The sequence below is a fragment of the Mirounga leonina genome, unplaced genomic scaffold, assembly GCF_011800145.1.
Source record: "Mirounga leonina isolate KUSES-001 unplaced genomic scaffold, KU_Mleo_1.0 Mir_125, whole genome shotgun sequence".
NCBI lineage: Eukaryota > Metazoa > Chordata > Mammalia > Carnivora > Phocidae > Mirounga > Mirounga leonina.
Window position 1 is genome coordinate 28,164,624 of NW_023270305.1, and position 26,350 is coordinate 28,190,973.

The 26,350-nt window shown below is 42.7% G+C and overlaps 2 protein-coding genes and 1 non-coding gene across 6 annotated transcripts in view; 1 reads left to right on the forward strand and 2 right to left on the reverse strand.

Moving 5' to 3' along the window:
- The window catches only part of LOC118007841 (two pore calcium channel protein 2-like), a 38,873-nt gene extending 31,587 nt beyond the window's left edge, over positions 1 to 7,286 (forward strand). For all 4 annotated transcript variants that reach the window (XM_035001031.1, XM_035001034.1, XM_035001033.1 and 1 more), the window contains 5 exons: positions 1,359 to 1,578; positions 1,707 to 1,797; positions 3,679 to 3,792; positions 4,016 to 4,140; positions 4,825 to 7,286. In XM_035001031.1, the coding sequence (XP_034856922.1) occupies positions 1,359 to 1,578; positions 1,707 to 1,797; positions 3,679 to 3,792; positions 4,016 to 4,140; positions 4,825 to 4,970 (696 nt within the window). In that variant the 3' untranslated portion in view covers positions 4,971 to 7,286. The remainder of the gene's footprint in view (positions 1 to 1,358; positions 1,579 to 1,706; positions 1,798 to 3,678; positions 3,793 to 4,015; positions 4,141 to 4,824) is intronic.
- A 3,448-nt stretch (positions 7,287 to 10,734) lies between these two features.
- The window catches only part of BUB1 (BUB1 mitotic checkpoint serine/threonine kinase), a 45,601-nt gene continuing 29,985 nt past the window's right edge, over positions 10,735 to 26,350 (reverse strand). Inside the window, exons 19-26 of the mRNA XM_035001035.1 lie at positions 24,125 to 24,363; positions 22,850 to 22,993; positions 14,718 to 14,833; positions 14,238 to 14,399; positions 13,901 to 14,058; positions 13,629 to 13,803; positions 12,990 to 13,096; positions 10,735 to 11,048 (exon numbers count right to left, since the gene is read on the reverse strand). Coding sequence (XP_034856926.1) covers positions 10,853 to 11,048; positions 12,990 to 13,096; positions 13,629 to 13,803; positions 13,901 to 14,058; positions 14,238 to 14,399; positions 14,718 to 14,833; positions 22,850 to 22,993; positions 24,125 to 24,363 — 1,297 coding nt within the window. The 3' untranslated portion in view covers positions 10,735 to 10,852. The remainder of the gene's footprint in view (positions 11,049 to 12,989; positions 13,097 to 13,628; positions 13,804 to 13,900; positions 14,059 to 14,237; positions 14,400 to 14,717; positions 14,834 to 22,849; positions 22,994 to 24,124; positions 24,364 to 26,350) is intronic.
- On the reverse strand, positions 26,121 to 26,260 carry LOC118008343. Its single transcript, XR_004678660.1, has one exon. It is a non-coding gene; the product is annotated as a small nucleolar RNA SNORA29 (small nucleolar RNA).

Here is a 26,350-nt window from a genome sequence, read left to right on the forward strand (position 1 = left end):
TCTGCCTTCAGCTCAGGTCATGATCCCAGGGTCCTGGGATCGAGCCCCGCATCGGGCTCCCTGCTCCGCGGGAAGCCTGCTTCTCCCTCAGCCTCTGCTTGCCGCCCCTCCTTATGCCTTCTCTCTCGGACAAATAAATAAATAAAATCTTTAAAAAAATAAAATAAAAAATAAAAATAAAAGGAGGGAAGACTCCAGAACACATCCGACCAGCCTCTCGACTGACAGACCACTGGGTGCTGTCACCTTTTGGCCATTACAAGTGATGTGGGGAGGGCTGTTCTTGTACCTGCATCTTAGTGCTTCCGTTCCCGCCGGATACATCCCTGGGCATGGCGCTGCAAGGTCAGAGGGGAGATGGTTCAGACCTCGGGTGGATGGTGGCACGTGGCCTTCCGAACGCATGCTCCCCGTGTATCCCAGACGACAGCGTGTCACAGGCTGTCTCTCTGCCCGTCCCCCCCCCCCCCACAGCTGGGGTTTCCGAATCATTGCCCTGTCTCGCAGTCTGGGGGAGAGAATTGCACTATGCTGCTCTGACGGGCACTTCTGTCGTGTTTCATGAGGCGGAGTGTCTTCTCCAGGCTCTTTTGGGCACTCGCACTTATTTTTCGGTAAACAGCGTGTTCATACCCTTGGCCTATTCTTCTATTCGTTTTTAAATAGGATTTGCAGGAGTGTTTTGACAGTTAAGGAAATAGGCTGTTGGTAAGTTTTTTGCAGTGGAATTACTTTTCCTTCTCCGTCACTTGTTTTTTGAGTTTTTTTTTTTTTCCCCTGCATAAAGGATTTTTGTTCTATATTTGGGGGGGCTCTATAAAAATTTAAATTAATTATATAGTCCTATTTGCTAATCTTTTATTTTATAGATTATTTTATAATCTTTTATCTTTTATAGTCACGTGTAGTGGGGCCTTTTCATACTCAATTTTTTCTTTTTCCAATTCCTTCCTGGTTTGTTTTTTACATTTGACCCTAGGGTACTTTCGGAATTTATTTTCCTATAAAAAAACAGGGTAAAGATACAACTTTATTATTTTTTTTTAGAGGACCAACCGTTGTTTATTGAGTACTTAAGCCACTAACTTGCCCAGCAGCTTTGTTTTCCACTCTGTAAGCCCACGGGAGAGGTCGTGGTGTGGTCCCGCCGCCGTGTCTTCTGTCCCTCCGCGTCCACCCCTCCCCACCCTGACACTGCTTGGGCCTGGGGTGGGGTGGGCAGCCACCCCGGAATCAGAGTAGCGTCCCTTTCTGCCGGGGTCACCCATGTCCACAGTCCTCCAGCGTCTCGGCCCGCTCCTGGCCCCGTGATGCTGCAGCTCCGTGCGCCCCCTGCTGACCAGGGCTGCCCATCACAGGTGGTCTACTACGTGTTTGCCATCATCGGGATGGAGGCCTTCCACGGCAAAGTCCGGTTCTTCGACCCAAATTTCACCACCCCCGATGCTCTGGTGTGTGGGAACCCAGCCTTGAAAGACTCAGCGTTTGCCCGAGACAGGTACTGCAAGAATAACTTCAATGACCTGGCCTCCTCGCTCATCGTGCTGATGGAGCTCACGGTGGTTAACCAGTGGCACAATATCCTTTCTGCGCAGGCGTCCGAGCCCCGGGGGCTGCCTGCTCCCTGGGGTGGGGGTCGGGGCGCCCACAGGAACATCCAGGGCGGCTGCCGAGCTCCCCGAAGGTTTGGTTCCTTAGCTGCATACTCCTCGCAGGCGGCTTTGCCCTCGTGACTCACCAGGCGGCAAAGCTGTACTTCCTCAGCTTCCATGTTGTGGTCGTCATTCTCATCGTCAAGTGAGTTGACTCCCGCCCCCTTGGCAAGTCCACGTCTCCTCCGCTCTCCCTTGGTCTGACTTTTGTTAGCACTTGTGTTTATCATTGTCTGCCGGGGCACATCTGTATAGGATACACGTCTCGTAGTCTCGTTAGTTGTTTGGGTCAGAAGGACCCTGGGGTCCCGGCCAGTCTCCCTCCCCTTCCCCACCCAGACCGAATCCCTTGGGAGCATCCCTGAGCGCACCGTTCACCCTCTGCTTAAATCCAGCCATCTGGTGGCTTCTCAGAGCCCCAGAGTCAGTTCCCTAGTTGTCCCACTCTGGTCCGTCCCTGTCCTTGCACAGGTAGGAGGGCACTGTGCCCCTGGTCTGTCCTGGCCCCTCTTCCAGGAGAGGCCTCAGTCACTGAGCGGCGCTGTGACATCCGACCACTCAGAAGTGCTTCTGTTCCAGCGTCTCAGATTCTAGCTCCTTGGTTCCTCATGGGACCTGAGCCTGAGTCCCCTTGAAGGCTGGAATGGTCTTCCAGAGAGGTTTTCCAGTTGTCATACCTCTCTCACAGCCTGGGGCCTGCCATTTCTGGGGGGACAGCCCAGTACCTGTGCTTTCCTTGTCACATCAGGCCCGCGGTGGCTCTGGAGTAACTCGAGAATCCTGGCCGAGGGAGGGGAGGGGAGGGGAGGGGAGGGGAGGGGAAGAAAGCCCGTGCGTACCTCCCGTCGGGCTGCTTGTCCTTACACAGGCTGGGTGGAAGGCGTAGAGGGAACAAGAGAGAAACGCCTCTCTGGGTGGCTCCTGCCGAGGTTGCCGGAGCGCGGGGACCAGCAGGGGCAGGGGTATTTCTGCCGCTCTCCTCTCAGACGCAGGCGGGGGTTGTGGGAGCCCTGGGCTCCATCGTCAGCGCTGTTACGTCGGAAATGGTGAAGGGTCTGAGAGTCTCCCCGACCTGCCAGCCAGCAGGTTAGTCTGTGTGCCTATGCTCCAGAGAGGCACGGACAGAAAGCACGGCACCTTGGGTCGGAGACGAAGACAGTTTATTACTTGGGTCGGTTTCCCGAAACTTTGTCTCCACCGAGCAGTGTGGCGAGCACCAGCTGGAGTGGGAGTGCAGGAGGGAACCCCCAAAGAAGGAAACTAATCTTACAGAGGGCTGCTGGGGCTTGTCTGTCCTCCCCTGTGGAGAGAGAGAGAGGGACTTTAGTTTCACCTGGAATGTAAGCAGATCCCCAGGGAGGGCAAGGTGAGCTCTTTATCTTTGTTATCCTGGACTGTGTCTGGGGGGAGGCATCGCTGAGCTTTCCATCTTGGGTTGTCTCCGTAGACAAACATCCCTAAGTTGGCCCCCAGTGCCTTTGCTCAGACCACCTGGGCTGTGCAGAAACTTGAGATATTCACGGAGGACTGTTTACCAGCAAGTATTTGGCTTAAGCTTCCCCTAGAAAGAAACCATATTTTCTTTTTAACAGTCACTGTTTATTTTTATTTATTTATTTATTTATAAAAAAGATTCTATTTATTTATTTGAGAGAGAGAGAGACACAGCGAGAGAGGGAACACAAGCAGGGGGAGTGGGAGAGGGAGAAGCAGGCTTCCCGCGGAGTAGGGAGCCTGATGTGGGGCTCGATCCCAGGACCCTGGGATCATGACCTGAGCCGAAGGCAGATGCTTAACGACTGAGCCACCCAGGCGCCCCAATATTCACTTTTTAAATAAGTTATACCAGAAGAATGGCAAGTTGTGTCCAATCCTTGAGAGATGTTGCATCTGTCATTTCTCCCTTCCGCGTTGTGTTGTCTTTGCAACTATTTGCCTTCTTGTTTCGGCTCAGACACTCTTTGGAATGAGGATCCCCTGTTGCCTGGACCACGGCTCACACCCTGTACCTCTCACCCTTTCTCAGTATTTTCATAGCGTTCATCTTGGAGGCATTTTTTGTGGCGTACTCCTTAGAAAAAAGTGAAATCGAAACTGCCATCGAGAAGAAGATTCAAGAGCTTGGAGTGGGAATCCAAGAGTGAGTAGTGGGTTCCCTCTGGTGTCGTCGCTCACTGGCCATGTTCACTCCCTCAGTGCCCTGTGGTGTCCGGCATGGGCCTGTGTGCCGTCCTCAGGGACCCTCACTGACGAGAGGAGAGCCCTGGATGCGGCTGGACGGTGCCACGGGGCCACGGCTGGGAGGACGCGTGAGGGACTCAGCTGAGGGACCTGACCCTGTTCATGTCTCTTCTTCCTTGAAGAGAAGAAATGCAGGATGGGAAGCTCGTTGATAACATGGACGCCAAGGACAGTGGCTTTAGTGGGGATGATGGAGACAACAAAAGGAAGTCCTTGAAAGGATTGTACTTCAGAATTGCATCAAAAAGTAAGTTTTAACCCAATGCAAAACTTCTTCCAATCCATGCTCCTCACTGCAGCTGGTGAGGTGTTTCCAGAATGCAAGTCTGACCCGCCATGCCGGCTGCATGCCATTTGGTCGTTGAGTGACAGTTTGGTCACTGCCGGTCTTCCTTGTAGACTTGAAGCTCCCTTTGTGCTGGGCCCTGTCTTTTTGCCTCCTCTGGTAACCCCAGGGCCTCACTCTATGCCCAGGGCATGGGGGCCCTTCACAGCTTAGTCTTTAAGGGCTTTATTCTCCACACATCAGCGGTGGGCTGAGTAACCCAGAGCAACCTGACTGTCACTTTGGGCCTTGGCCGGGGTGCCTGCACTTAACTCAGAATGAGGAGCACAGCATAGATTGCAGGCGCAGTGGCATGAGCAGGACGCCCCTACCAGAAGTTACCCTCCTCCGTCCTTCAGGGAAGACCTGCTCCTTGGTCTCCAGGGCCTTGCCTGGTTGCGGAGCTCCGTAGAGTCCACACCAGCAGAGATGAGTGATTCTTTTCTGACTTCGTCATCCTTTCTTTCAAAGGCTGTTTGGCTAGCCATGCTTAGAGCATTGTCTTTGACTCAGGAGCCATCCTTCCAGAAAGCTGAGCTCTGCCCGGGCTGCTCCCCTCCAACTCCAACACATGCGAGCTCCACGTGCCTTTCTCCTTCCTCCCAGAGTACAGGACCGTGGACGCCCTGCTGCAGCAGATGTTCGAGTCCGAAATTGCTCCAGAGGATGAAGGCCCTTCCTTGGATGAGATTCTGAACTTCTCGCCCGGTGACATATATCCCAAGAATCCCAATTTTGAAAACAGCGCGTGATTCTGGCCTGGAAGGGTCCACACCTGGAAACCAGGCTAAGCTGCCATCACGTCTTGCGCATGCTTTCTGGAGGTGGTTTTCCCAGCCCGAGTTGTCTCTGTGCCCGGACCAGCCTGCGCTTCGGCCGCACGGGCCCGGAGTGGTCGGTGGAGAGATGTGGAGAGGCTCCTTCTGTGTGCCCCGCCTGGGGTGGTTCTGGGGTCTGATCAGAGCAGTAAGGAGGGGCAAATCTAGGAAGAGATTATGAGGAGCACTTATCTTACACATGTCCGTCCGTACGTGTGAGAAGTCCTTTCCGTGGGGATATGAAAGCTTTTCATTTATTTTTATATGATATTTTGCTATTCTATTAAATCCTGTGCTACAGTGTCACGTGAATGACTTTTGAATATTTAAATATGGTAAAGGAATATATCTAGTATAGAAGCTCTTTGATGCGGTGTTTATTCAAAATGAAGAAAAACATGAATGTGAAAAGAAAATTCTGTCAGAGTTGCTTCTTTTTCTGGGGCAGGCTCTCAAAGCTTCTTTAATTAATGACACTGATAGCAAGATTTTGAGCAAGTCTCTCTCCGAGGTCACTTTCCCCAGCTGGAAATCTCCCAATGCAGTGACACGCTCCTTCTGGGAAATTAAAATCATTTTATTAACACAGTTTTTAATTGTGGAAAATACTCATAACATAAAAGTCACCATCATAACCAATTCTAAGCATATAATTTATTCGCTTTAAGTATATTCACACTGTTGTGCAACAGATCTCCAGAACTTTTGATCTTCACACTGGCTACCCCTCGCCGCCCCCGGCCCCGGCAAGCACCATTCTACCTTCCGTCTCTATGAATCTGACTGCCGTATGTCACAATTGCATTTTGAGCATGTTGTCAGGATATAGCTCCTCATTCTTCTGTACCTCGTCCCGGGCCCCACTATAAGGCAGGGGTCCTTGACCTGAGGTCTCCGAGTGCAGTGAGGCCTGAGTCATGTGTCCTGTCAGAGTGACAACGGAAGTTAGCTTGGGAGGGCCGCCTTTTCCTCGGTTCTGAAGGTGACCTCTGGTGTAGGAGCAAAGGCAAGGTTTCGGGCACGGACTCTGGGGCCAGATCGTCTGGTATTATACCCTCCTCCCCACTGACCATGCCCCATAATCGCTGTGTGCCCCCTTTTCTCCCCTGCAGTTGGGATAGATGGTACCTCCCTCCCAAGACTGGGGGGGCTGAAGGAGGAGGACGGGCGAGCTTGCTCTCTCAGAGTGCTGTTCCTGGTTCAAAGCCACACCTGGTATTCAGTATTGCTGCTTTAGAATTTCGTTACCATAATGATCCCTGGAAGGTGGGGCGTCACTGACCCATCTCATGGGATTTATGGAGTCCTGCCAGCCTCCAGACTGCTCTTATTCCTTTATAGCTAACATGTATCGTTATACTAAATATTATACACTCCATGTACCGAGTGGCAACTTCATTTTTTTAACTTGAACATGTGCTGGGCATTTTTAGATGAGGAACTATGCAGACATTGTAAAAAAACAACAAAAAAACCAAAAACACAGAAATATAGTAAAAAGTCAGAAGTTGCTCTGTATTCTTGCTTCTCCTGACGCCCACCTCCCCTTCATTCTTCCACTCACAATCTGAGGCCCCCTTCCCAGTGGTGATGCTGAGTTTGTTGTTTGTCCTTCTGGAAACACACCTACCCATTTACAGTCATGTCTGTCATGCATATGAATATATGATGTGCAGCGGACCCTTGACCAACACAGGGTCAGGGGGTAGGGTCACTGACCCCAGCACAGTCCGAAATCTGCATATCACTTTTTACTCCCCCTCAAAACTTTACTAACAGCCTACTGTTGGCCAGAAAAGCCTTGCCAGTAACATAAACAGCTGATTAACACATAATTTACATGTAATGTGTAGTATATACTATATTCTTACAATAAAGTAAGCTAGAGAAAATAAAATGTTAAGTCATAAGGAAGAGAAAATACACTTAGAGTACTGTAATTTTTTTAAAAAAATCCATATATTAGTGGACCTGCCTATGAGTTCAAACTCATGTTCAAGGGTCAACTGTAATTGCATTTTTTTATCCTAAAGTGGGATGTCATGACATTTTTATATATATAGTTCAAGAATCTTTTTTCACTTAGCAGTATTTTTCATCTTGAGATACATGTGTGCGTATATACATACACACACAAAATGCTGCCAAGTGTTCCGTACCATCGGTGTTTCCTGATTTATTGAAGACTTGACCTATTCACGGACCTATACATTGTTCCACCTGTTCGACATTAAACAGTAACAGAGTAAACCTTGTTGTGTAATTTTCTTCATGGCTGAGTCCTTGGGGGAGAGAGCCTGGGACCAATTACTCCGGACTTGCAGCAGCCCCTGTGGCCACCAGGAGGCCCCACCGCCCCCTTCATGGGAACAGTCTCAGAGGAAGGGGAAGCAACAGTTGTGGTGGCCGTTGGCCCCTTTCTCTGGGTCTTTCTTCTGCCTTTCAATGAAATTGTCACCCCCACGTTTTGGCACATGGTCTCCCAGCTGGGCACTTCATTCCTGTCTTCCCGGCAGGGGGATGGGGCAATATGATTGTGTCAGCCCCTGGGGCTCGGAGCCCAATCTGGGTTTGCACCTCACAGGTCCTGCCCTTGGGCGTAGGCTCTCCATCTTGTCCACTTCCTGACTGAGAATGGCAACCATCAGAACATCCTGGAAGCCTGTGAAGGGCGGCAGAGTCAGTGCCAGCACGCCATCACGTCCCCCTAGACTGTAACAGGAGACTGAAATCACGTGTCTTTTCTAAGCTACTGTGTCTGCGTGTGGGGTGTGGGGGGGTTCTCTCTTATAGCACCTTAGCCTGCTTATAACCTAGCCAGTCCAGAAGTGGGTTTGTCTGAAACATTCCAGAATGGAACCGATGGACAGATGGATTGGCTGTGATGGGGGAAACGGAAGACCAAGCATGAGGACTCCTAGGATCAGTGGCATAGAAAGGTGTGGAGTAATAATAGCTTGCAGGTGTCCTTAGAGACTATGCCAAATGCCCAGCTATTTAGGAGCTCTTGCCACTTATAGTTCCATAGTCTTTGGAAAAATAAATTTTAGAATCATTGCCTTAGACCACAGATATGATCCAGAGGGAAAAGGCACTGATAAGAGGAGTCTCTGAATCTCCTAAGGGACCAGATTGATTCTTAGCTAGAAGTTAGAATGTGGAGTCCGGGGCCAAGAATGAATAGGAGATGCCTTGACCCAAGATAGATATTAAATCTGAACCTACACTGAGTCTAGCCAATGTTGGAGCACTTAGCATGACTTGCACCCCTGCTCAGCTTTGCAGGAGACACAGATGGATAAGACCCAGCTCTGTCCTCAAGGAAAGTTCAGTCTCCTTAGTGGAGTGAGCTGCGTTTCCTCCCTCCCAGTGCTGACTTCTCATGCATCCGTTTCAGCTGTCCTTTAGATAGAGCCTTTTTCCTTGTGCAGATAAACATTGTGTTGTGTGTGTGTGCAATGCAGACAACTAATTTATAATTAAAGATGATTGCTATAATTTGTACCAGGTAACGGACAAAAAAAAAAAAAAAGACTTTGGCTGAAATGCTCCAAGTAACTTACTTTGTTCAGATGGAGCCTTTCTCCCTGGAGACAAGTTGTTGCTAGGAAATGAGGCTGTGAAGTTTATTTAAGTAAAGCCCTTGGCGTAGATCAGACACCAGATGGGCAACAGCAGTGCTGGGACAACACCGTGGTCAGGCTGAGGCTGTTGGTGTGAATAACACGGAGGATATTTGGAGTGTGGTGGAAGCTGAAGATCCAGTAATAGCAAACGGGCTGGTGGGAACAGGGGCCAGACACCAAGTGTCCTCCCAGCCCAAGATTGAAGGCACCCACAGCGGCCTTTCACGGAGGGACACGCTTTGCTCTTAGTTTAGTAAACAGCACCCGTATCTTCTTTTGTCTTGCTTTCTTCTCAAAACAGTCATTTTCAAAAGAAAAAAAAGACCCCACAAACTTGGCTTTATCAGTACTCGGTTATGTTGACACTTTGAGTAAATATGGAAAGATGGGCAAGAAAACTAGAAAAGTACCGTAATTCATGTTTGTAAGAAGAAGTGGATGGGTACTCCTTCAAATGATTAAACCCGTCTCCCTCAGGCCAGCGCTGTGAGCTTACTGGGTCAGCATGAGAAGAGCTCCCACTGGAGCCAAAGGTGGGGGCGGGCAGTGCTCAGCTCTCTTCTCAACAGCCAGCAAGAGAAAAATCACCAGTGAAAACCTGGGAAAGACATACGCAAGATTTTCATAGTGAAGACTATTTACTGGGAAACTTCAAAAGAATCATCTGAAAAGCTTCCCCCCCTCTGCCCCAAAACCAACAGGCTTCATGTATTCAAACTACCAGCTAGGAAAAATAGGAAAAAATTAGATCTGATTTAAGCAACCAAAAGTTTAGTCCTAAGTGTTTAAATTAGTACTAGTATAAAAAAATTAGAGGACCTTTTTTCTGTTTTTTTTTTTTTTTTAAGATTTTATTTATTTGTCAGAAAGAGAGCGTGGGCACAAGCAGGGGGAGCAGGAAGCAGAAGGGAAGGGAGTGGGGAGCTGGGAGCCCAATGCGGGGCTCGATCCCAGGATCCTGGGATCATGACCTGAGTGGAAAGCAGATGCTTAACCAACTGAGCCACCCAGGTGCCCACTAACATAAAATTTTAAATGCACTCACCTTTGACCCAGAAATTTGTTTCTAGGAATTAACAGATACATCATATAATGAAATATTACACAGTCATTAACAAAAATGAGACTATCCTATATGTAAATATAGTCTATACATTAAATTTAAAAAACCACAATTATGCCAGTTGTATGAAAAATATACAGAAATATGCATAGAGTCATTCTTGAAAGATTAAAAAAAAATGAGTCATGGTTGCTCCTAGAACAGGCTGGGAGTTAAGGGTAGGAGGAAACAGTTCACTCTGTGCACTTGAATTGGGTGTCACTGCAGATTTCTTTTCATCATAATGCTAAGGTAAGGAGGGAGGGATGGAGAAATGAAGTTCAGTTCAGGTTACAGGACCCTTCCAGCTTTAAAAGTCGATAAATGCTAAGTTGGCTGCTATAATTTTAGAGGTAATTAATGATTTATACAGCTTGTAAAACTATTTTCAAGATGGGAGATATTTCTTTGAATGGTACTTTAAAAAAATAAGCTTAAGATTTATACCTGTAATATTTCCCAGGGACAGCCCTGAAGAATGGTACAATAAAGAACAGGCAAATTTTGGGGCGCCTGGGTGGCTCAGTCGGTTAAGCATCCGACTCTTGATTTCGGTTCAGGTCATGATCTCAGGGTCTTGGAATCGAGCCCTGCACGGGGCTCCTCGCTCAGCGGGGAGTCTGCTTGAGGATTCTCTTTCCCTCTGCCCCTCCCCCCATTCTATCTCTCAAATAAATAAATAAATCTTAAAAAAAAACAGGCAAATTTTATCCATAAAAACTTGAAATCCTTTGACTATCTTTGGAGAATTTTTGTTTATTATATACAAATACAAACCCTCAACTTAGAAAAAGTTTTTGGCTTAAAGTGAACAGGTCAGTGTTAAAGGTGATTTTAGGAGAATATTTGGATCCAAATTATTCTCATGAATGCCTGCATCCCAAGAGGCGCCCCATCAGCCTGCTATGCGGGGGCACCTTACCAGGTTGTATACTTTGCTGAAATATTTGTAACATCCAAGTCACATGGATATATTTTGTGGACTTTATTTTTAAGAAACATGTATATAAACAATAAATGAGGAAAACATCAAGGGTCAAAGTGAACAGGCAGCATTTACAAAGTGATTGCTAGGGAATGTCCATGTTTTATTTTCGAGAACGCTTATATTCTAAGAGCAGTACAATTAGCCTATTACGTAGGGTCTTAATCTTGTTTGTATAGTGTTGTTGAAATAGTTTCTTCAGCTTTTGCCTTAACAAATCCAAAGATGGAAGATGATGACAGTCTGGAATATTCAACATGATGTGAAAGAATTCACTCCACATATCCAGATGAGGAAGCCTGGAGAGACAATGCATAAAGACAAGATAAAGTGTAGTGTTCAACATACCGGGCAACCTCACTCTGGCCTCTGCCTTCTACACGCCCGGACAGCTGAACAGAACTTCACCTAAACTCAGCTTAATGCATCAGGAATCGGAATGGTTTTCTTTTTTTTTTTAAAGATTTATTTATCTGACAGAGAGAGACACAGCGAGAGCAGGAAAACAGCGGGGGAGTGGGAGAGAGAGAAGCAGGCTTCCCGCCGAGTAGGGAGCCCGATGCGGGGCTCGATCCCAGGACCCTGGGATCATGGCCTGAGCCGAAGGCAGACGCTTAACCGACTGAACCACCCAGGCGCCCCAGGAATCAGAATGTTGAATCTAAGTAAGAGAAATTAAAGATCCAACTAAATGTCTTATACACACTTTACTCCAAAAAATGACTTAAGTAGTCTTAGTGTAGTAATAGGTCTTCAGTGGAAGAACTTTCTTTTATTTATTTTTAAGAAAATCAATCTGCTTTTGGCTAGCTTTCTATCCCATACTGCCAGCATCTGATAAGCTGACTGAATGGTTCTGACGAGCCTAACTGCGTGTGTGCTGGGACCAGGTAGACAACTCCTGGAAGCCTTAAAATTAACTGCAAACCCCTCAGAGCATGCAGATAAGGCACAGGGCAAAAAGCAGACCACAACTAAATTCAGCTCACTACTATCAGGCCTGCTGAGGGGTAAGACTTTTCTCGGCTCTGGTGATCAGACAGAAGCCTTGTGAATAACTCTCTGGTCCTCTGATTATGAGCAAGAGAAGGAATAAAGTATTTGCTAAATTTGACGACTCATTATGCAGAATAAATCATAGCTGTTCTAAGTTTTCCTTCAGGGCTTGAATCTAATCTTATTTATATACTGATGCTACATTTCATAAAATTACCTCCGACTGCTTTTTTTTTGTTGTTGTTGAGGTGGGTGGGTGTGTACATGAGGGGCTGGGGGGAGTCCCAGCTTAAATTTCTTCAAGATACAAACATGTAAAACTCCACTAGGCCTTCTGGACACTAAAGGTGAGCGTACTTTTCTACGTATGTTTTTATACCTCAAAAAAAAAAAAAGTTAACAAAAGTATAAGTGATATAATGAACATGCATGTACCAAATACCTAAACATCACAATAGCTTATTCACGTGACTGTGTTAAGAGAGCCATCTATGTGGATAGGAAGAGCTCTAGTCGGGGTGCCTGGGTGGCTCAGTTGGTTAAGCGACTGCCTTCGGCTCAGATCATGATCCTGGAGTCCCTGGATCGAGTCCCGCATCGGGCTCCCTGCTCGGCAGGGAGTCTGCTTCTCCCTCTGACCCTCCCCACTCTCATGTGCTCTCTCTCATTCTCTCTCTCTCAAATAAATAAATAAAATCTTAAAAAAAAAAAAAAAAAAGGAAGAGCTCTAGTCTAGTTAATTTTCACTACCATTTTACAGATGAGAACAGTCTTACAAAAACTAAAGTCACCCAGGCATGGGACTTAAAACCCTGCCCTGGGACAGCCAGCTGCCTCGTCACGTTACTTTATAACTGACAAAGCACTTTCACATACATGATTTGCCTTTGCTTCTTATAAGAAACTTCTTAGGAAAGTGTGCTCGGCATTATTCCCATTTATTTATAAAGGCAAGGAAACAAGTAAAAACCTTAAGGTTCAGGGGCACCAGGCGATTTCTGTGAAGGGTGAAGAGAAACATCAGAGTGTGGACGGGATGCCCGCCCCTCCGCCCGCTCTCAGTGGGTCCGGGCGGGCACCGGCTGCACCAGCAGCTGCGGGGCTGTGGAACTCGCTCACGGTGCGCCGCGTCCACCCCAAGGCGGGGCTTTTCTGGGCAGTGACAGAGATCCGTTTTCCACCAGACAGAACCCACCATTCTGCTGTTCGTGCTCTTTTGCTGCAGCACCGACGCAAATACTCACCTCCTAAAAAGACCTTCCGGCTTCCAGACTCCTCCTTCCTTTTTCACTTTCATGTAAGTGCCAAAGAGCATGCAGTATACTGTCGCAGCAACTCCAAAGTAATCCATCTATAAAGGAAGTCTCAGTGTCTATGACCAGAATAGTTACTCACACGTGAGCATAGGAAGAGGTCTCTCTAACTTCTACAGCTAGGTAAATAATCACAGGATTTTGCTTTTAAATAATTTTGGGAAGCCATTTGTTCAGTGTCCCGCTGATACGCCCTGCTGAATGCCTGTCCGGGCTGTGCTGGAGGCAGCCCCTTGGAAAGGTGTTCTTCCGGAGCTACTGTGTCCTTCTCAAGTCCGTTTTGCTATCCGGGGGCAAACACGGCACTTCAGCCCCTCTTGCACACGGTCAGCTTAGACGTTCCCCAACCCCCCCGCCCCGGGACTCTGGTGGTTGGCCTCCCTCTGCACTCTGAAGCCTCTAGCCGTGGGGTGTGTCCATCACTGAAAACAACACACGAGCATGGTCTTAAATCCAAGGACAGAAGATGACAAGACTGGCTCAAACTAACAAGATCCCCCAGTTCATTTTTAAAATATAGCAAGTATAACAAAGGAAACGATTTTCAAATCTCTCCCTTTGGTTCCATACCTGGTAGCTCCATGGTTTGTTGCTGAGCATCTCAGTACACTGAAAACCAGATGTCTCACACTTTGCTGTAAATGTAGTTCCTTTTGGAAAAAGTTTCATGTCTATACTCTGACCCAGGTCAATCAGTGCCAGGCCAGCAGATGCATCATCATCTTCACCATCCTGTTCCAAAAATCTGTATTAAACACAAACAAGGGCCAGGCGCCATGAGCACAAATAATAAAAGGCTGCTGGGGACACAGTAAGAACTGCGTTCAAAGTGCAACACTTGCCTGTTTCCAAGTATGAAATTGTCTGGCTTAATGTCTCCATGAATTATTTCACAGTCGTGCACTTGCTCAATCATGTAGAGCATCCTGATCGCAAAGGACAGGACTAGAGCTTGTGGCATCACTTTCTCTGGGGTGTTTTTATAGAGGTTAATAGCATTCTAGAAACAACACAGAGTGGAATCCTGAATTGGTTCCTCACGATGGATGAGATCTCAAGTCAAGAGCTTTGCCCCCACCTACCACTCCAACAGAAGCTCCAACTACAATGTTGGAGCCAACCACCAGCCAACAATGGACTTCAAACTCACGTTCTCATCATAATAATGAGGACACTTACTAGCAACGTGCCATAGCTGTAGAGATCTCCTACTAATACACTGCCATTCTGGAAGAAGTGGGCAGAATAGAATTTGATGAACATGTGTCGCATGCTTGGCTTTAGTCTCTCCATCAGCTGGGTCCCGATGTAGAACTCCCAGGGGTTGGCGGGCTTCTGGACCTGCAAATCAGGTGTGTGACATTCACATCCAGCCTCACGTTCTGGAAAACGATAGCCAGAAAGCAACTTCTACCCCAGTAAAGGATGTGGGGTAGAAAGTGATGACAAGCTATGGACTACTGCTCAAGTATGGGACTTGCTGTGAGATCATTTCTGCGGCAAGGCCATTCTAAATCCCTGCCACATGGTTTTTGTTTCTTAACCATGGACTAGACCTAAATGAAATCACCATTGCCTTGAAAAAGAAAAAAGAGGCTGACAGACTCAAGTTCTAAAATTCATTTCTATACTACACAATGAACTGCTCAAATTATTTACCTTTAAAACAAATTTCTGTTTATTTTTGGTATCATTCACCTCTCCATGGGTAACTTCATAGACCTGGGCAAAGGCCCCTTCTCCAAGAAGGTGATCGACATAGACCAGCAAGGAACCTTGAAGACACAGGAGTCAAAATGAAAAAAAAAAAGGCTCAAAACATTATTTCTGGTAAGTTTTGTATTTGTAGAATTTTCTTGGTGCTTGCTTGCTTTAATAAATACAAATGGATATATAGCTCCCTCAGGAAATGTTTTTCTTCTTCAAGGAGTTAAAACACCTGCCACAAAACAGCTCCCCTTTGTAAATGCTGGGCCGGGGGAAGAGAAGCAGCACTGCTGGGCACCAGGCCTGCCACTGAATGGCAGGAAGGGGGCAGACATTCTCTCTTCACCAATGTTCTCATATCAGAGGGGTAACACCTGTGCTGTCTACTTGGCAAGACTGTTGTGATGTTAGAAAGTACACATAAAGATCCTCGGTAAAGTGCTGAACAAAGCTCTACCATATGCCTTTGAAAAACACAAGTGTTTTACACCTGGACAAAATGGGCAAAGTATAATTGTACCAATATTTCTAATAGAATAATTATAATTTTTTATTGATGTAAAAATTTTATTTTAGGATAGTTTTCAATTTACAAAAAAGTTACACAAAGACAGTAGAGTTTCTGTTTGCTCTGCACCCAGTTTCCCCTGTTAGCATTTAATAACCATGGTCCCTTTGTCCCAAAGACAGAACCCACACTGGTAGGTTCCTAAACCCACTCTTTATCTGGATTTTGGTAGTTTTTCTTTAATGTTTCAGGACAAATCCATCAAGTCTCCTTGGTCTCCTCCACTAAGCTGTAACAGTTTCAAACTTTTTGTTTTAGGTGACCATGACAGTTCCAAGGAGTATTAGGTCAGATAAATTGTAGAATGTCCTTCAAATTGGATTTGTCTTGCTATTTTTAATAACAGTGGGGTTATTGGTTTGGGGAGAAAGACCACTGACATAAAGTTGTAACAGATTTTAAGTAATTTAAAAAAATCCACGTGTTCAAAATCAAGTATAAAAAAGTAGACTTCTGGTTTCTAATCTGGCACATTAAGGAGCATGGAAGTCATCACTCCACCCCCACAGTAAAACAAAAACAAACTGAAAATCAACAAGTCTTCAAAGATCCATTAAAGAACTGAAGTCATAGGGCAAACTGCTGCCTCTGAAACTGGGGAGACAGACTGGTGAATACAGAGAATAACAGCTCGCCAGAGAAACCACCACTGGAGCCAGTATGAGGGGGACGACAACACAACTAACACCTCAGATCTTATTTGAGAACAAGTCTTAAGGGAAACTCAAAGCCAACAGGGGAGACAGAAATAAGGACACAAATGGAAAGTTTAGCCTCTACATTGGCAACAAACAGTAAACACAGCCTAATCTCAAGCTAGATAAATCTTACACTAGAGGCCTGTTTTATCTTAGTTCCTTTTACCCAGTGGATCGGGTCTGGCTTCTAACAAAAATGACAAGGCATACTAAAAGACAAAAAACACAGCTTGAAGACACAGAGCAAGTATCAGAGCTAGACACAGATATAGCAAAGATTTTGGAATTATAAGACCAGGGATTTTTAAAAATTATGATTAATATGCTAAGGGCTGTAATGCGAAAAGGAAAAAATGTAAGAACAGATGGGAATGTAAGCAGACAAACAGAAACCCTGAGGTGGGATCAAAAGGAAGCGCTAGGGAAAAAAAGACCACTATAACAGAAACGAAGACTCTCTTTGATGAGCTCTTCAATAGGCTGTACATGGCTGGGAAAGAATCGTCAGCTTGTAAGAATGTCAACAGAAACTTCCAAAACTGATCTGCAAAGAGAAAAAAAATTTAAAAAGATAGAAAAGAACATTCAAGAGTTGAGGGACAGGGGCGCCTGGGTGGCTCAGTTGGTTAAGTGACTGCCTTCGGCTCAGGTCATGATCCTGGAGTCCCGGGATCAAGTCCCGCATCGGGCTCCCTGCTTGGCAGGGAGTCTGCTTCTCCCTCTGACCCTCCTCCCTCTCATGCTCTCTGTCTCTCATTCTCTCTCTCTCAAATAAATAAATAAAATCTTAAAAAAAAAAAAAGAGTTGTGGGACAATTACAGTAGGTGCAATACATGTGTAATGGGAATATTAGAAGGCAGAAGAAAACGAGAAAGGAACAGAAAAAATATTTAGAGCAATAATAGTTGAGAAATTTCTAAAATTAATGACAGACGCTAAATCAAGGATCTAGGAATCTCAGAGAACACAAGGCAGGAAAAATAGCCAAAACTCTACACCCAGGCAAGTTGTATTCAAACTGCAGAAAATCAGACCAGAAAAAAATATTCAAAGAAGCCAGTGGAATAAAACTACCCTGCCTATAGGGAAGCAAGGAGAAGAATTACATTGACTTCTCTGGAAACCACACAAACAAGAAGAGAGTGGAGTAAGTGTTAAAAGGAAAAATGAATTTGGTATGCAGTGAAATTATCCCTTCAAAAGTGAAGAAATAAAGACTTGCTTACACAAAGATTAAGGGAATCTGTCACCAGTAAGCCTGACTTGCAAGAAACGTTAAAAGAAGTTCTGCAGAGAAGGATGAGGAGATAGTCCAGAAACTCAGATCAGAAGATTGCAGGAAAAAGGAATAAATGAAGATAAAATAAAATCTTTTATTTTTCTTATTCTTAGATGACCTAACAGATAACTATTCAAATAATAATTGCTACAATGTATTCAGTAAGTACAGTTTAGGATAAGTGAAATACGTGACAGTGCTGTTATAAGGGATAGGAGGGAAGAATTAATTAGTAACATTCTCTTATAAGGTACCTGGCATTACCTGTGAAGTGTTATAGTGTTCTTTGAAGGTGGACTTGGTTGGATTACTTCTAAATGTATACTGCAAACTCTAGGGCAACTACTAAAAACAGTAAAAAATGAAGTATAACCGATATGCTAATAGAGAAAATGAAATCACAGAAATACCCAATTAACACCAGAGAAGACAGAGAAGACAAAAAAGGAAACAAAGAACAAAGGCAATGAATAGAAAACAGTAACAAATATAGTAGATATTAATCCAGCTCTATCAGTAATCTTTCTAGATATCAGTAGACTTAATATACCAATGAAGGGGTGCCTGGGTGGCTCAGTCGGTTGAGCGTCTGCCTTCGGCTCAGGCATGATCCCAGGGTCCTGGGATCAAGCCGCACATTGGGATCCCTGCTCAGCAGGGAGTCTGCTTCCCCTCCCTCTGTGTCTTCCCTGGCTCGCTTGTGTGCACTCTCTCAAATAAATAAATCAAATCTTAAAAAAAAAAACTTAAAAAAAAAAAAAAAGAAAACAGAAACAATCGCAGTAGATAAAATACAAGACCCAGCTATACGTTGTCTTTGAGAAAAACACCTTAAATATAAAGACATAAATTAAAAGTAAAGGGATGGAGACAGATACACCATGCATGCTAACATTAATAAACAGAAAGCTGGAGTAGCTATACTAATTTCAGAGAGAGCAGATGTCAGAGCAATGAAAATTATCAGGCATAAAAACGGGCATTAGGTAACGATAAAAGATCAATTTTCCAAAAAGACATAACAATCCGTAACGCATATGTGCCTAACAACAGAGCATCAAAATAGTGAGGCAAAAATTGATAGAACTGCAAGGAGAACAGATGAATTCACCATTCTAGTTGGAGATTGCTACGCCTCTCTATCAGTAATTGACAGACCCAACAGGCAAAAAATCAGTAAGGACATGATTGACTTGAACAACAGCACGAATCAACTGGATCTAATTAACATTTATGGAATACTTCATCTAACAACAGCAGACAATACATTCTTTTCAAGCTCACATAGAACATTCACCAAGACAGACCATTCTGGGCCATAAAAAAAACAAAACAAAACAAAACAAAAAAACACACTTTTATCAAATTAAAAAACCAACCAACCAACCAAAGAAATCATACAAAGTATGTACTCCAACCACAATGGAATTAAACTAGTAATCAATAACAGAGAGATAGCTGGAAAGCCCCCAAACACTTGGAAATTAAACAACACATATTAAAATAACACATTAATCAAAGAAGAAATCTTAAAAGAAATTTAAAAATATTTTGAACTAAAAATGAAAACACAATTTATCAAAATTGTGGGGTACAGCAAAAGCAGTGCTTAGAGGGAAATTTATAGGATTAAATGCATATGTTAGAAAAGAAGACCTAAAATCAAGAATTTTAGTTTCCACCTTAGAAAACTAGAAAAAAAAAGGAAAAATTAAATCCAAAGCAGAAGAAAAAAGTAATCAGAGCAGGCAAAACAAACAAACAAAAAAAAAACAAGAAAAAATAGCCTGCCTAATTAAGACAAAAAAAGAAAAAAATTGTGTAATTTAGATACAAAAATAATAATAGAGCAGATATCAATGAAATTGAAAATAGAACATCAATGAAACAAAAAGCTGAATCTTTGAAAAGGTCAATAAAAACCCATAAGCCCCTACCAGGCTACCTAAGAAAAAAAGGGAAAGGACACAAAATACTAATATCAGAAATTAAAGAGAGAACATCAGTATAGATCCCATGAATTAAAGGGATAATAAGGGAATACTATGAACAACTCTGTGCCCACCAATTTGACAACTTGGATGAAATGGACCAATTCCTTGAAAGACATACTCTACCAAAACTCACACAGGAGTATGAGATAAGAAATTGAATCAATAATTAATAGCTTTCCTAAACAGAAAGCACCAGGACCAGATGATTTCCACTGGTGAATTCTACCAAATATTTAAGGAAGAAATTATACCAATTCTCCACAAACTCTTTCAGAGGAAAGAAGCAGAATGAATACTTCCTAATCCCTTCTATGAGGCCGGCATTAGCTGAATATCAAAACCAGAGAGATACACTATAAGAAAACTATAGAGCAGTATCTCTTATTAACATAGATGTAAAAATCCTCAACAAAATATTAGCAAATCAAATCCAGAACAAGTATAAAAAGAATTATTTACCATGACCAAGTGGGATTTAACCCAGGTATGCAAGGCTGGTTCAACATTCAAAAATCAATTAATGAATCTATCACATGAACAGAGTAAAAAGAAAAATCACATGATCTTATCATAAAACTAGAAAAAGTATTTAATAAAATCCAACACCCATTCATAATAGCAACTTTCTGCAAACTAGGAATAGAGGGCAACTTTCTCAACTTGACAAAAGACATCTACAAAAAACCTACAGCTAACATACTTAATGGTGAGAAACTAGATAAATGCTTTCTCACTAAGATCAGGAACAAGGCAAGAATTTCTCCTGTCACCACTCCTACTCAACATTGTACTAGAAGTCCTAGCTAATGTGATAAAACAAGAAAATGAAATAAAATGTATACAGCTTGGGAAGGAAGAAATGAAATAGTCCTTGTACATAGATGACAGCATTGTCTAGTCAGAAAATGCCAAAAAATCAACAACAAAAAACCCTCCTGTAACTAATACATGATTATAGCAAGGTTGCAGGATATACAAGGTCAATATATAAGTCAACTGCTTTCCTATGTACCAGAAATTTGTAAGTGGAATTTGAAATTAAAAAAACACAATACCACTTACATTAGCATCCTCCATAATGAAATAACTTAGGCATAAATCTAACAAGATATGCAGAAGATCTATATAAGGAACTCTATAAAACTTTGATTTAAAAAAATCAAAGAAGATCTAAATAGAGATATGCCATGTACATGGATAGGATGACATGATACTGTCAAGATGTCATTTTTTCCCAACTTGATCTATAGATTCAAAGAAATTCTAATCAAAATCCCTGCAAGTTATTTTGTGGCTATTGACAAATCAATTTTAAAGTTTAGGTGGAAAGGCAAAAGGCCCAGACAGACAACACAATATTGAAGAACAAGTTGGAGGACTGGCATTACACAACATCAAGACTTACTATAAAAGCTACTATAATCAGAACCGTGTGATATAGATAAATAGGTCAATGGAACGGAAGAGAGAGCCCAGAAATGGAGCCAAGCAAATATACTGTTAAATGATCATTGACAAAGGAGCAAAGACAATTCAATTAAGAAAGGATAGACTTTTCAATAAATGCTGATGGAACTGGACATCAATATGCAAAAATGAATCTAAACACCGAACTTACACCTTTCATAAAAGTTAACTCAGAATGGATCATACACATCAATGTAAAACATAAAACTATAATATCCCTAGAAGGTAACAGGAGAATAGCTAGGTGACCTTGGGTGCCGATAACCTCTTAGATACAACACCAAAAGCATGATCCATGAAAGAAATAAATTGATAAACTGGACAAAATTTAAAAACTTCTCTGCAAAAGACACAGTTGACAGAATGAAAAGACAAGCCAAAGATTGAGTGAATATCTTTGTGAAACACTTAAGTGATAAAAGTTATCCAACATACATAACAAACTCTTGAAACTCAATTAAGAAAATGGGGGGGGAAACTCAGAAAGAAAGAACTAAGAAAACGATCAACGTGATTTTTAAAAAAATGGGCAAAAGATCTGGAATATATACCTCACCCTAAAAGATATACAGATGGCAAATAAACATATGAAAAAATGTACATATGTAATTAGGGAATTACAAATGAAAAACCATAATGAAATACCATTACACATCTATTAGAGTGGCCAAAACCCAAACTACTGACAACGCCAAATGATGGTGAGGCTATGGAGTAACAGAGCTGTCATCATTGCTGGTGGGAATACAAAATGGTACGAACTCTGTTTGAAGGTAGTTTGGTGATTTCTTACAGAAGTAAACATACGCTCACATGTTCCAGCAATCACAAGGCCTTGGTATTTATCCAAATGAACTGAAAACTTCTGTCCACACAACAACGGCATAGGAATTTTACAGCAGATTTATTCATAACTGCCAAAACTTGGAAGCGACCAAGATGTCCTTCAATAGGTGAACAGATAAATAAACCGTGGCACATTTGCACAATGGACTATTACTCAGCGATTATAAAGACAGAGCTTTCAAGTCATGAAAAGACATGGAGGAATCTTAAATGCAAATTGCTAAGTGAAAGAAGCCAATCTGAAAAAGCTTGCATGCGGTATGGTTACAACTATATGACATTCTGGAAAAGGCAAAACTATGGAGACAGTAGTAAAAAGATTAGTGCTTGTCAGGGTTTTAGGTAGAGGGTAGACGTGATGAATAGATGGAACACGGGGGATTTTGGGGGCAGTGAAACTATTCTTTATGATACTGTAATGATGGATACAGGTCATTATACATTTGTCAAACCCCACAGACCGTACAACACGAAGAACGAACCTGAATGTAAACTATGGACTTTAGTCAATAATAATGTATTAATATTGGCTCATCAATTTCAACAAATGTACCACACTAAAGCAAGATGTCAATAGGGGAAGCTCTGTGTGTGTGTGCGTGTGCATGTGTGTGTGTAAAGCATCTTGTGAGAAGTCTTGCCCCCACTGTTATTCACATCCACCCTGTTAACCATTTTTATTAGTTTTGAGCATGCTTCAAGGGTTCTCTAGAAATAGCATGAATATGAACATATGTTATCTTCCCCCTTTTTGAGAAAAGGCAGCATATAATATTAGTCTGCCCTTAACGGCATGTTTTGGACATCGTTACCTATCAGTACAGAGCAAGCTATATTTTCTATAGAGATGTCCCATAATTTATTTAAGCAGTCCCCATAGCCACCTATGTTGTTTCCAATCTACTGTTTTTACATGCACATATGTCATTTTGAATGGATGCAAGCATATCTGCAGGAAATTCTTAGAAGTGGATGTCTAAAAGTATATGCATTTTTTACTTTGACAGGTATTGCCAAATTACTCTCTATAAGTGACAGTCTCAACAGCAATCAAAATCTGACAGTCATGGCTTAACAAAATGTTTCTCAGCTTAGTACTATAGATAATCTATGACTCTTTACTTGAGGTGGGGGTGGGGCACAGGGGTGGTACCGGAAGGAGAATCACACGAGTTACCATTGACTTCCCATATAGAAGAATTTAAAGTTTTATTACCCATATAGTCCTTACCCAGTTGAAATTCAGTCTTGGGCTTGATGGCTGGAAGTTTACACTGCCATTCATAAGTATTTGGATAGGATCTCACTGGTTTAGAAAGCCCAGATAAAAGTGTGAGAATCAACGTTTCATCCCATGGATTCTCAACAGTCAAGTCTTAAAAGGAATGGGAACAAATAAAGGAAATGAATTCAGTACCCAAGAATTTTCCCAAAGAAACTACAGATAAAACAAGTGGAGACATTCATTAAATAAGCTATCAAAAACCTTATCTTTAAAAGAAATAGAGCAATGATTCAAATAATAACCATTTGGAAAAATCAAAATGGCTAGTTCTGCACAGCTCATTGTTATTTTAGATCAACAAATTTAGATCAATATTTAGTTGTGACAAAGGAAATGAACACCAAAAGCACCTGTTCCACTTGCCTGAAACTGCTAGATTCTGCCTTTAACATAATTATGTCTTAAAGGCTGACCTGGATATCAGTTACTTCTAACATTTCCCACAAAATACAATGACTTTCAATACTTATATTATCTATGAGCAGTTTGCATGCATGAGATGTATTTTGGGTTCACAAAAAAGATATCATTTCTAAAGGGAAGAATAAAGTTTCTGTTCAATTTAGCATGCTATAATAATTCTTTTAGTGGTAGTTATCAAAGACTAATCCAGCATGATTAACATTTACTTAGTGCTAAGTGTATGTAGGACCCTGTTCTGAGTACTTTGTTTAGTACTTCACTTGGTCCTTATAAGAAGACTCTGCAGTAGGACCATCACCCCCACTTTATACAGAAGGAAAGAGAGCCACAGAGAACTGAAATGATCTTGGCCAACCAAGATCATGTGACTGCCTGAAAGTGGAGCTAGGATTAGAACCTAGTCAGTCTTCACAGTCTGTATTCTTAACCACAATGCAACACTATCCAAGACTGTTTTTGTGTAACCAGGGGAAAGGAGGTAAGCTCTGAGCCTGTTTATTTGGCTGTAAAATGGGGATACCAGTCTTAAATTCAATGCCTGCCATAGGAGGCTCTCCAGTTCTAACTCCCTCCTGCAACAGTAGTGATTTTGATACCTTCTAAAATTAAAACGAATTAATTTGCCCTTCAAGTGTGCTACTGTTATACCCCACTGTGATCCAGTTTGCAAGTTTTGTCTGAATTTGTGTTCTACTCAAAGACATTCAAGTCCCTGCTCTTTGAGCTTTCATGGAACAGCTTTTACCAGGCTATTGTCCTTATTCGGGGACACAATTAAGACTGAACATCTGTTCATACTTGAAGCATCGACATTCTCAAGTGAACTAGTCTGCATCCATTCTGCTCGGCGCCCAGCACTGGCGTCTGGTGGATCTTCCGCAATGGTGAAGTTAGTGTCTGTGAGTTTACAAGCCTTGAGGCTCTGCGCTACTTCACTGGTCAGCACACCACCTGCAGCAGGTTGGCTCCCACGGAGCAAGGATGCCGAAGATACGTCTGCTGGGAACGCCAGCTCTGGGGTTTTCTCTTGAATTGGACTGGATGTGTTAAAGGAATAGACAAGAGGAAACAAAACACATGATTACAAGTCTATTGGATTTGATCACATAAAAGTACCACAATACAATTCCCTTTTCATTCTACGAAAGACATTTCAAAACTCCTTTACAAAGAGTTGATTACAGCATTTTCTTCAGACAAACAAATATATGCAAATACACAGCCAGTACAGTATGCATAGAAATAAAATCAAAGACATGGAAATAGAGTCAACAAATAGGTGAGGGAACGCGATGGATATTCTTTAGTGGGAAACATGGGGAGGGGTGGGCTTATTTCCCCAAGATGTCATCAAGCTGGGGATCAAGACTGAATATGGCTTCTTTTATAGCACTGAAACAAACAGAGAATGTCATAATCCAAAACCTAACACCAGTATCTTTCTGTACACACACATATGGTTGATCTGTATTATTCACGGATCCCATATTTGTGAATTCTACGTGCTAAACTCATTCATAAGCCCCGAATCAATTTTCATGGTACTTTTGCAGACGTGCAGAATGGTGAAAACATTTAGTCACCCAACATACACATTCCCAGAAGTGGAATAAGGCAATGCTCTGCGTTGTCATGTCAGCTCTCACACTGTAAACCAGTGTCCTTTCGCAGTACATTTAGTAACATGTTTTTCTGTGTGTTTTTGTGATTTCACTGTTTAAAATGTTCCCCCAAGTGCAGTGCTAAAGTGTTGTCTAGTGTTTCTAAGTGCAAGAAGGCTGTGATGTGTCTTACAGGGGAAAATATATGTTAGATAAGCCGTGTTCAGGTATAAGTTATAGTGCTGTTGGCCCTGAGTTCAATACCAATGAATCAACAATTATTTATTAAATAAGGTGTCTTTAAACAAAATGTTGTGAACTCATGGGAACCTAACTAGGAACAATGGTTCAGTGTTGGGTAATTCAGAGACTGCAGTGACTTTATACAAAAGGACGAGGGCAAATAGTAAGACCTGACTGTGTAGGTATCTCCACACACATAAACTCTCCTCCACCTTTACGCCCACATATACACAAACTCATGTATAAGTATGCATCGTTACAAAAATAAATCTGTATATGCAACTTCAGGCTGCATTCTTCCTTCTTGATAGGCATTTTTCCTAGTAGGAAGTTTTTTTGAAAAGAAACTAGGTTTGGAATAATTCAAAGAAATGTTACAAAGATCATAGCAAATTCCCACACACTCCTCACCCAACTTCCTCGAACGTTACCATGTCATGGGACAGTGGCTCCTGTCAAAACCAATACGTCAACATTTGCTATCCTGACCTCCAAACTTCGTTTGGATTTCACCAGTTTTCCCAAAGGGCCCTTTATTTGCTCCCAGATCTAATCGTGGATACCATGTTGTATTCAACTGTCATGTCTCCTTACCCCCTTCTCATCTGTGATGGTCTCTTCGTGTTTCCTACCTCCCCAAGACCTTGTCAGTTTTGGGGACTACCAGCCAAGTATTTTATAGAGTGTCCTTCAGTTTGGGTTCCTTTGATATTTTCCTTATGATTACACTGTGAAGAATGTTCCAGAGGTCAAGTGCCCTTCTCAATGCATGACTACCATAAGCTGTCACTTGTGAAATTAACCTTGGTCATTTGGTGAAGGTGGTGTCTGCCATGGCCCTATCATGGATTTTAATCACTACCTACCATTTAATTCAGTGGATGTATGCTGGAATAGAATAATTCCCTGGTTCTTAGATATTAAAAATACTTCCAATATTTTAATTAATTAATTTTCTGTTCAGCCATTTCATATAGGAGGAGGACACAAAAGGGTCCTCCCTCTTCAGATCATGGCAATTTTAATTTATCCCACAAGCATAGCCACCAAAATCTATTATTGGGAGAAACTGTGGTAGTCAAATGGGAGTATTTTCAATATTTGATATTAAAACAGATATTAGGGGTATCCATGCACACAGAAAAAATTGCTTTCAAACCTACATAAATTGTTACTAGCA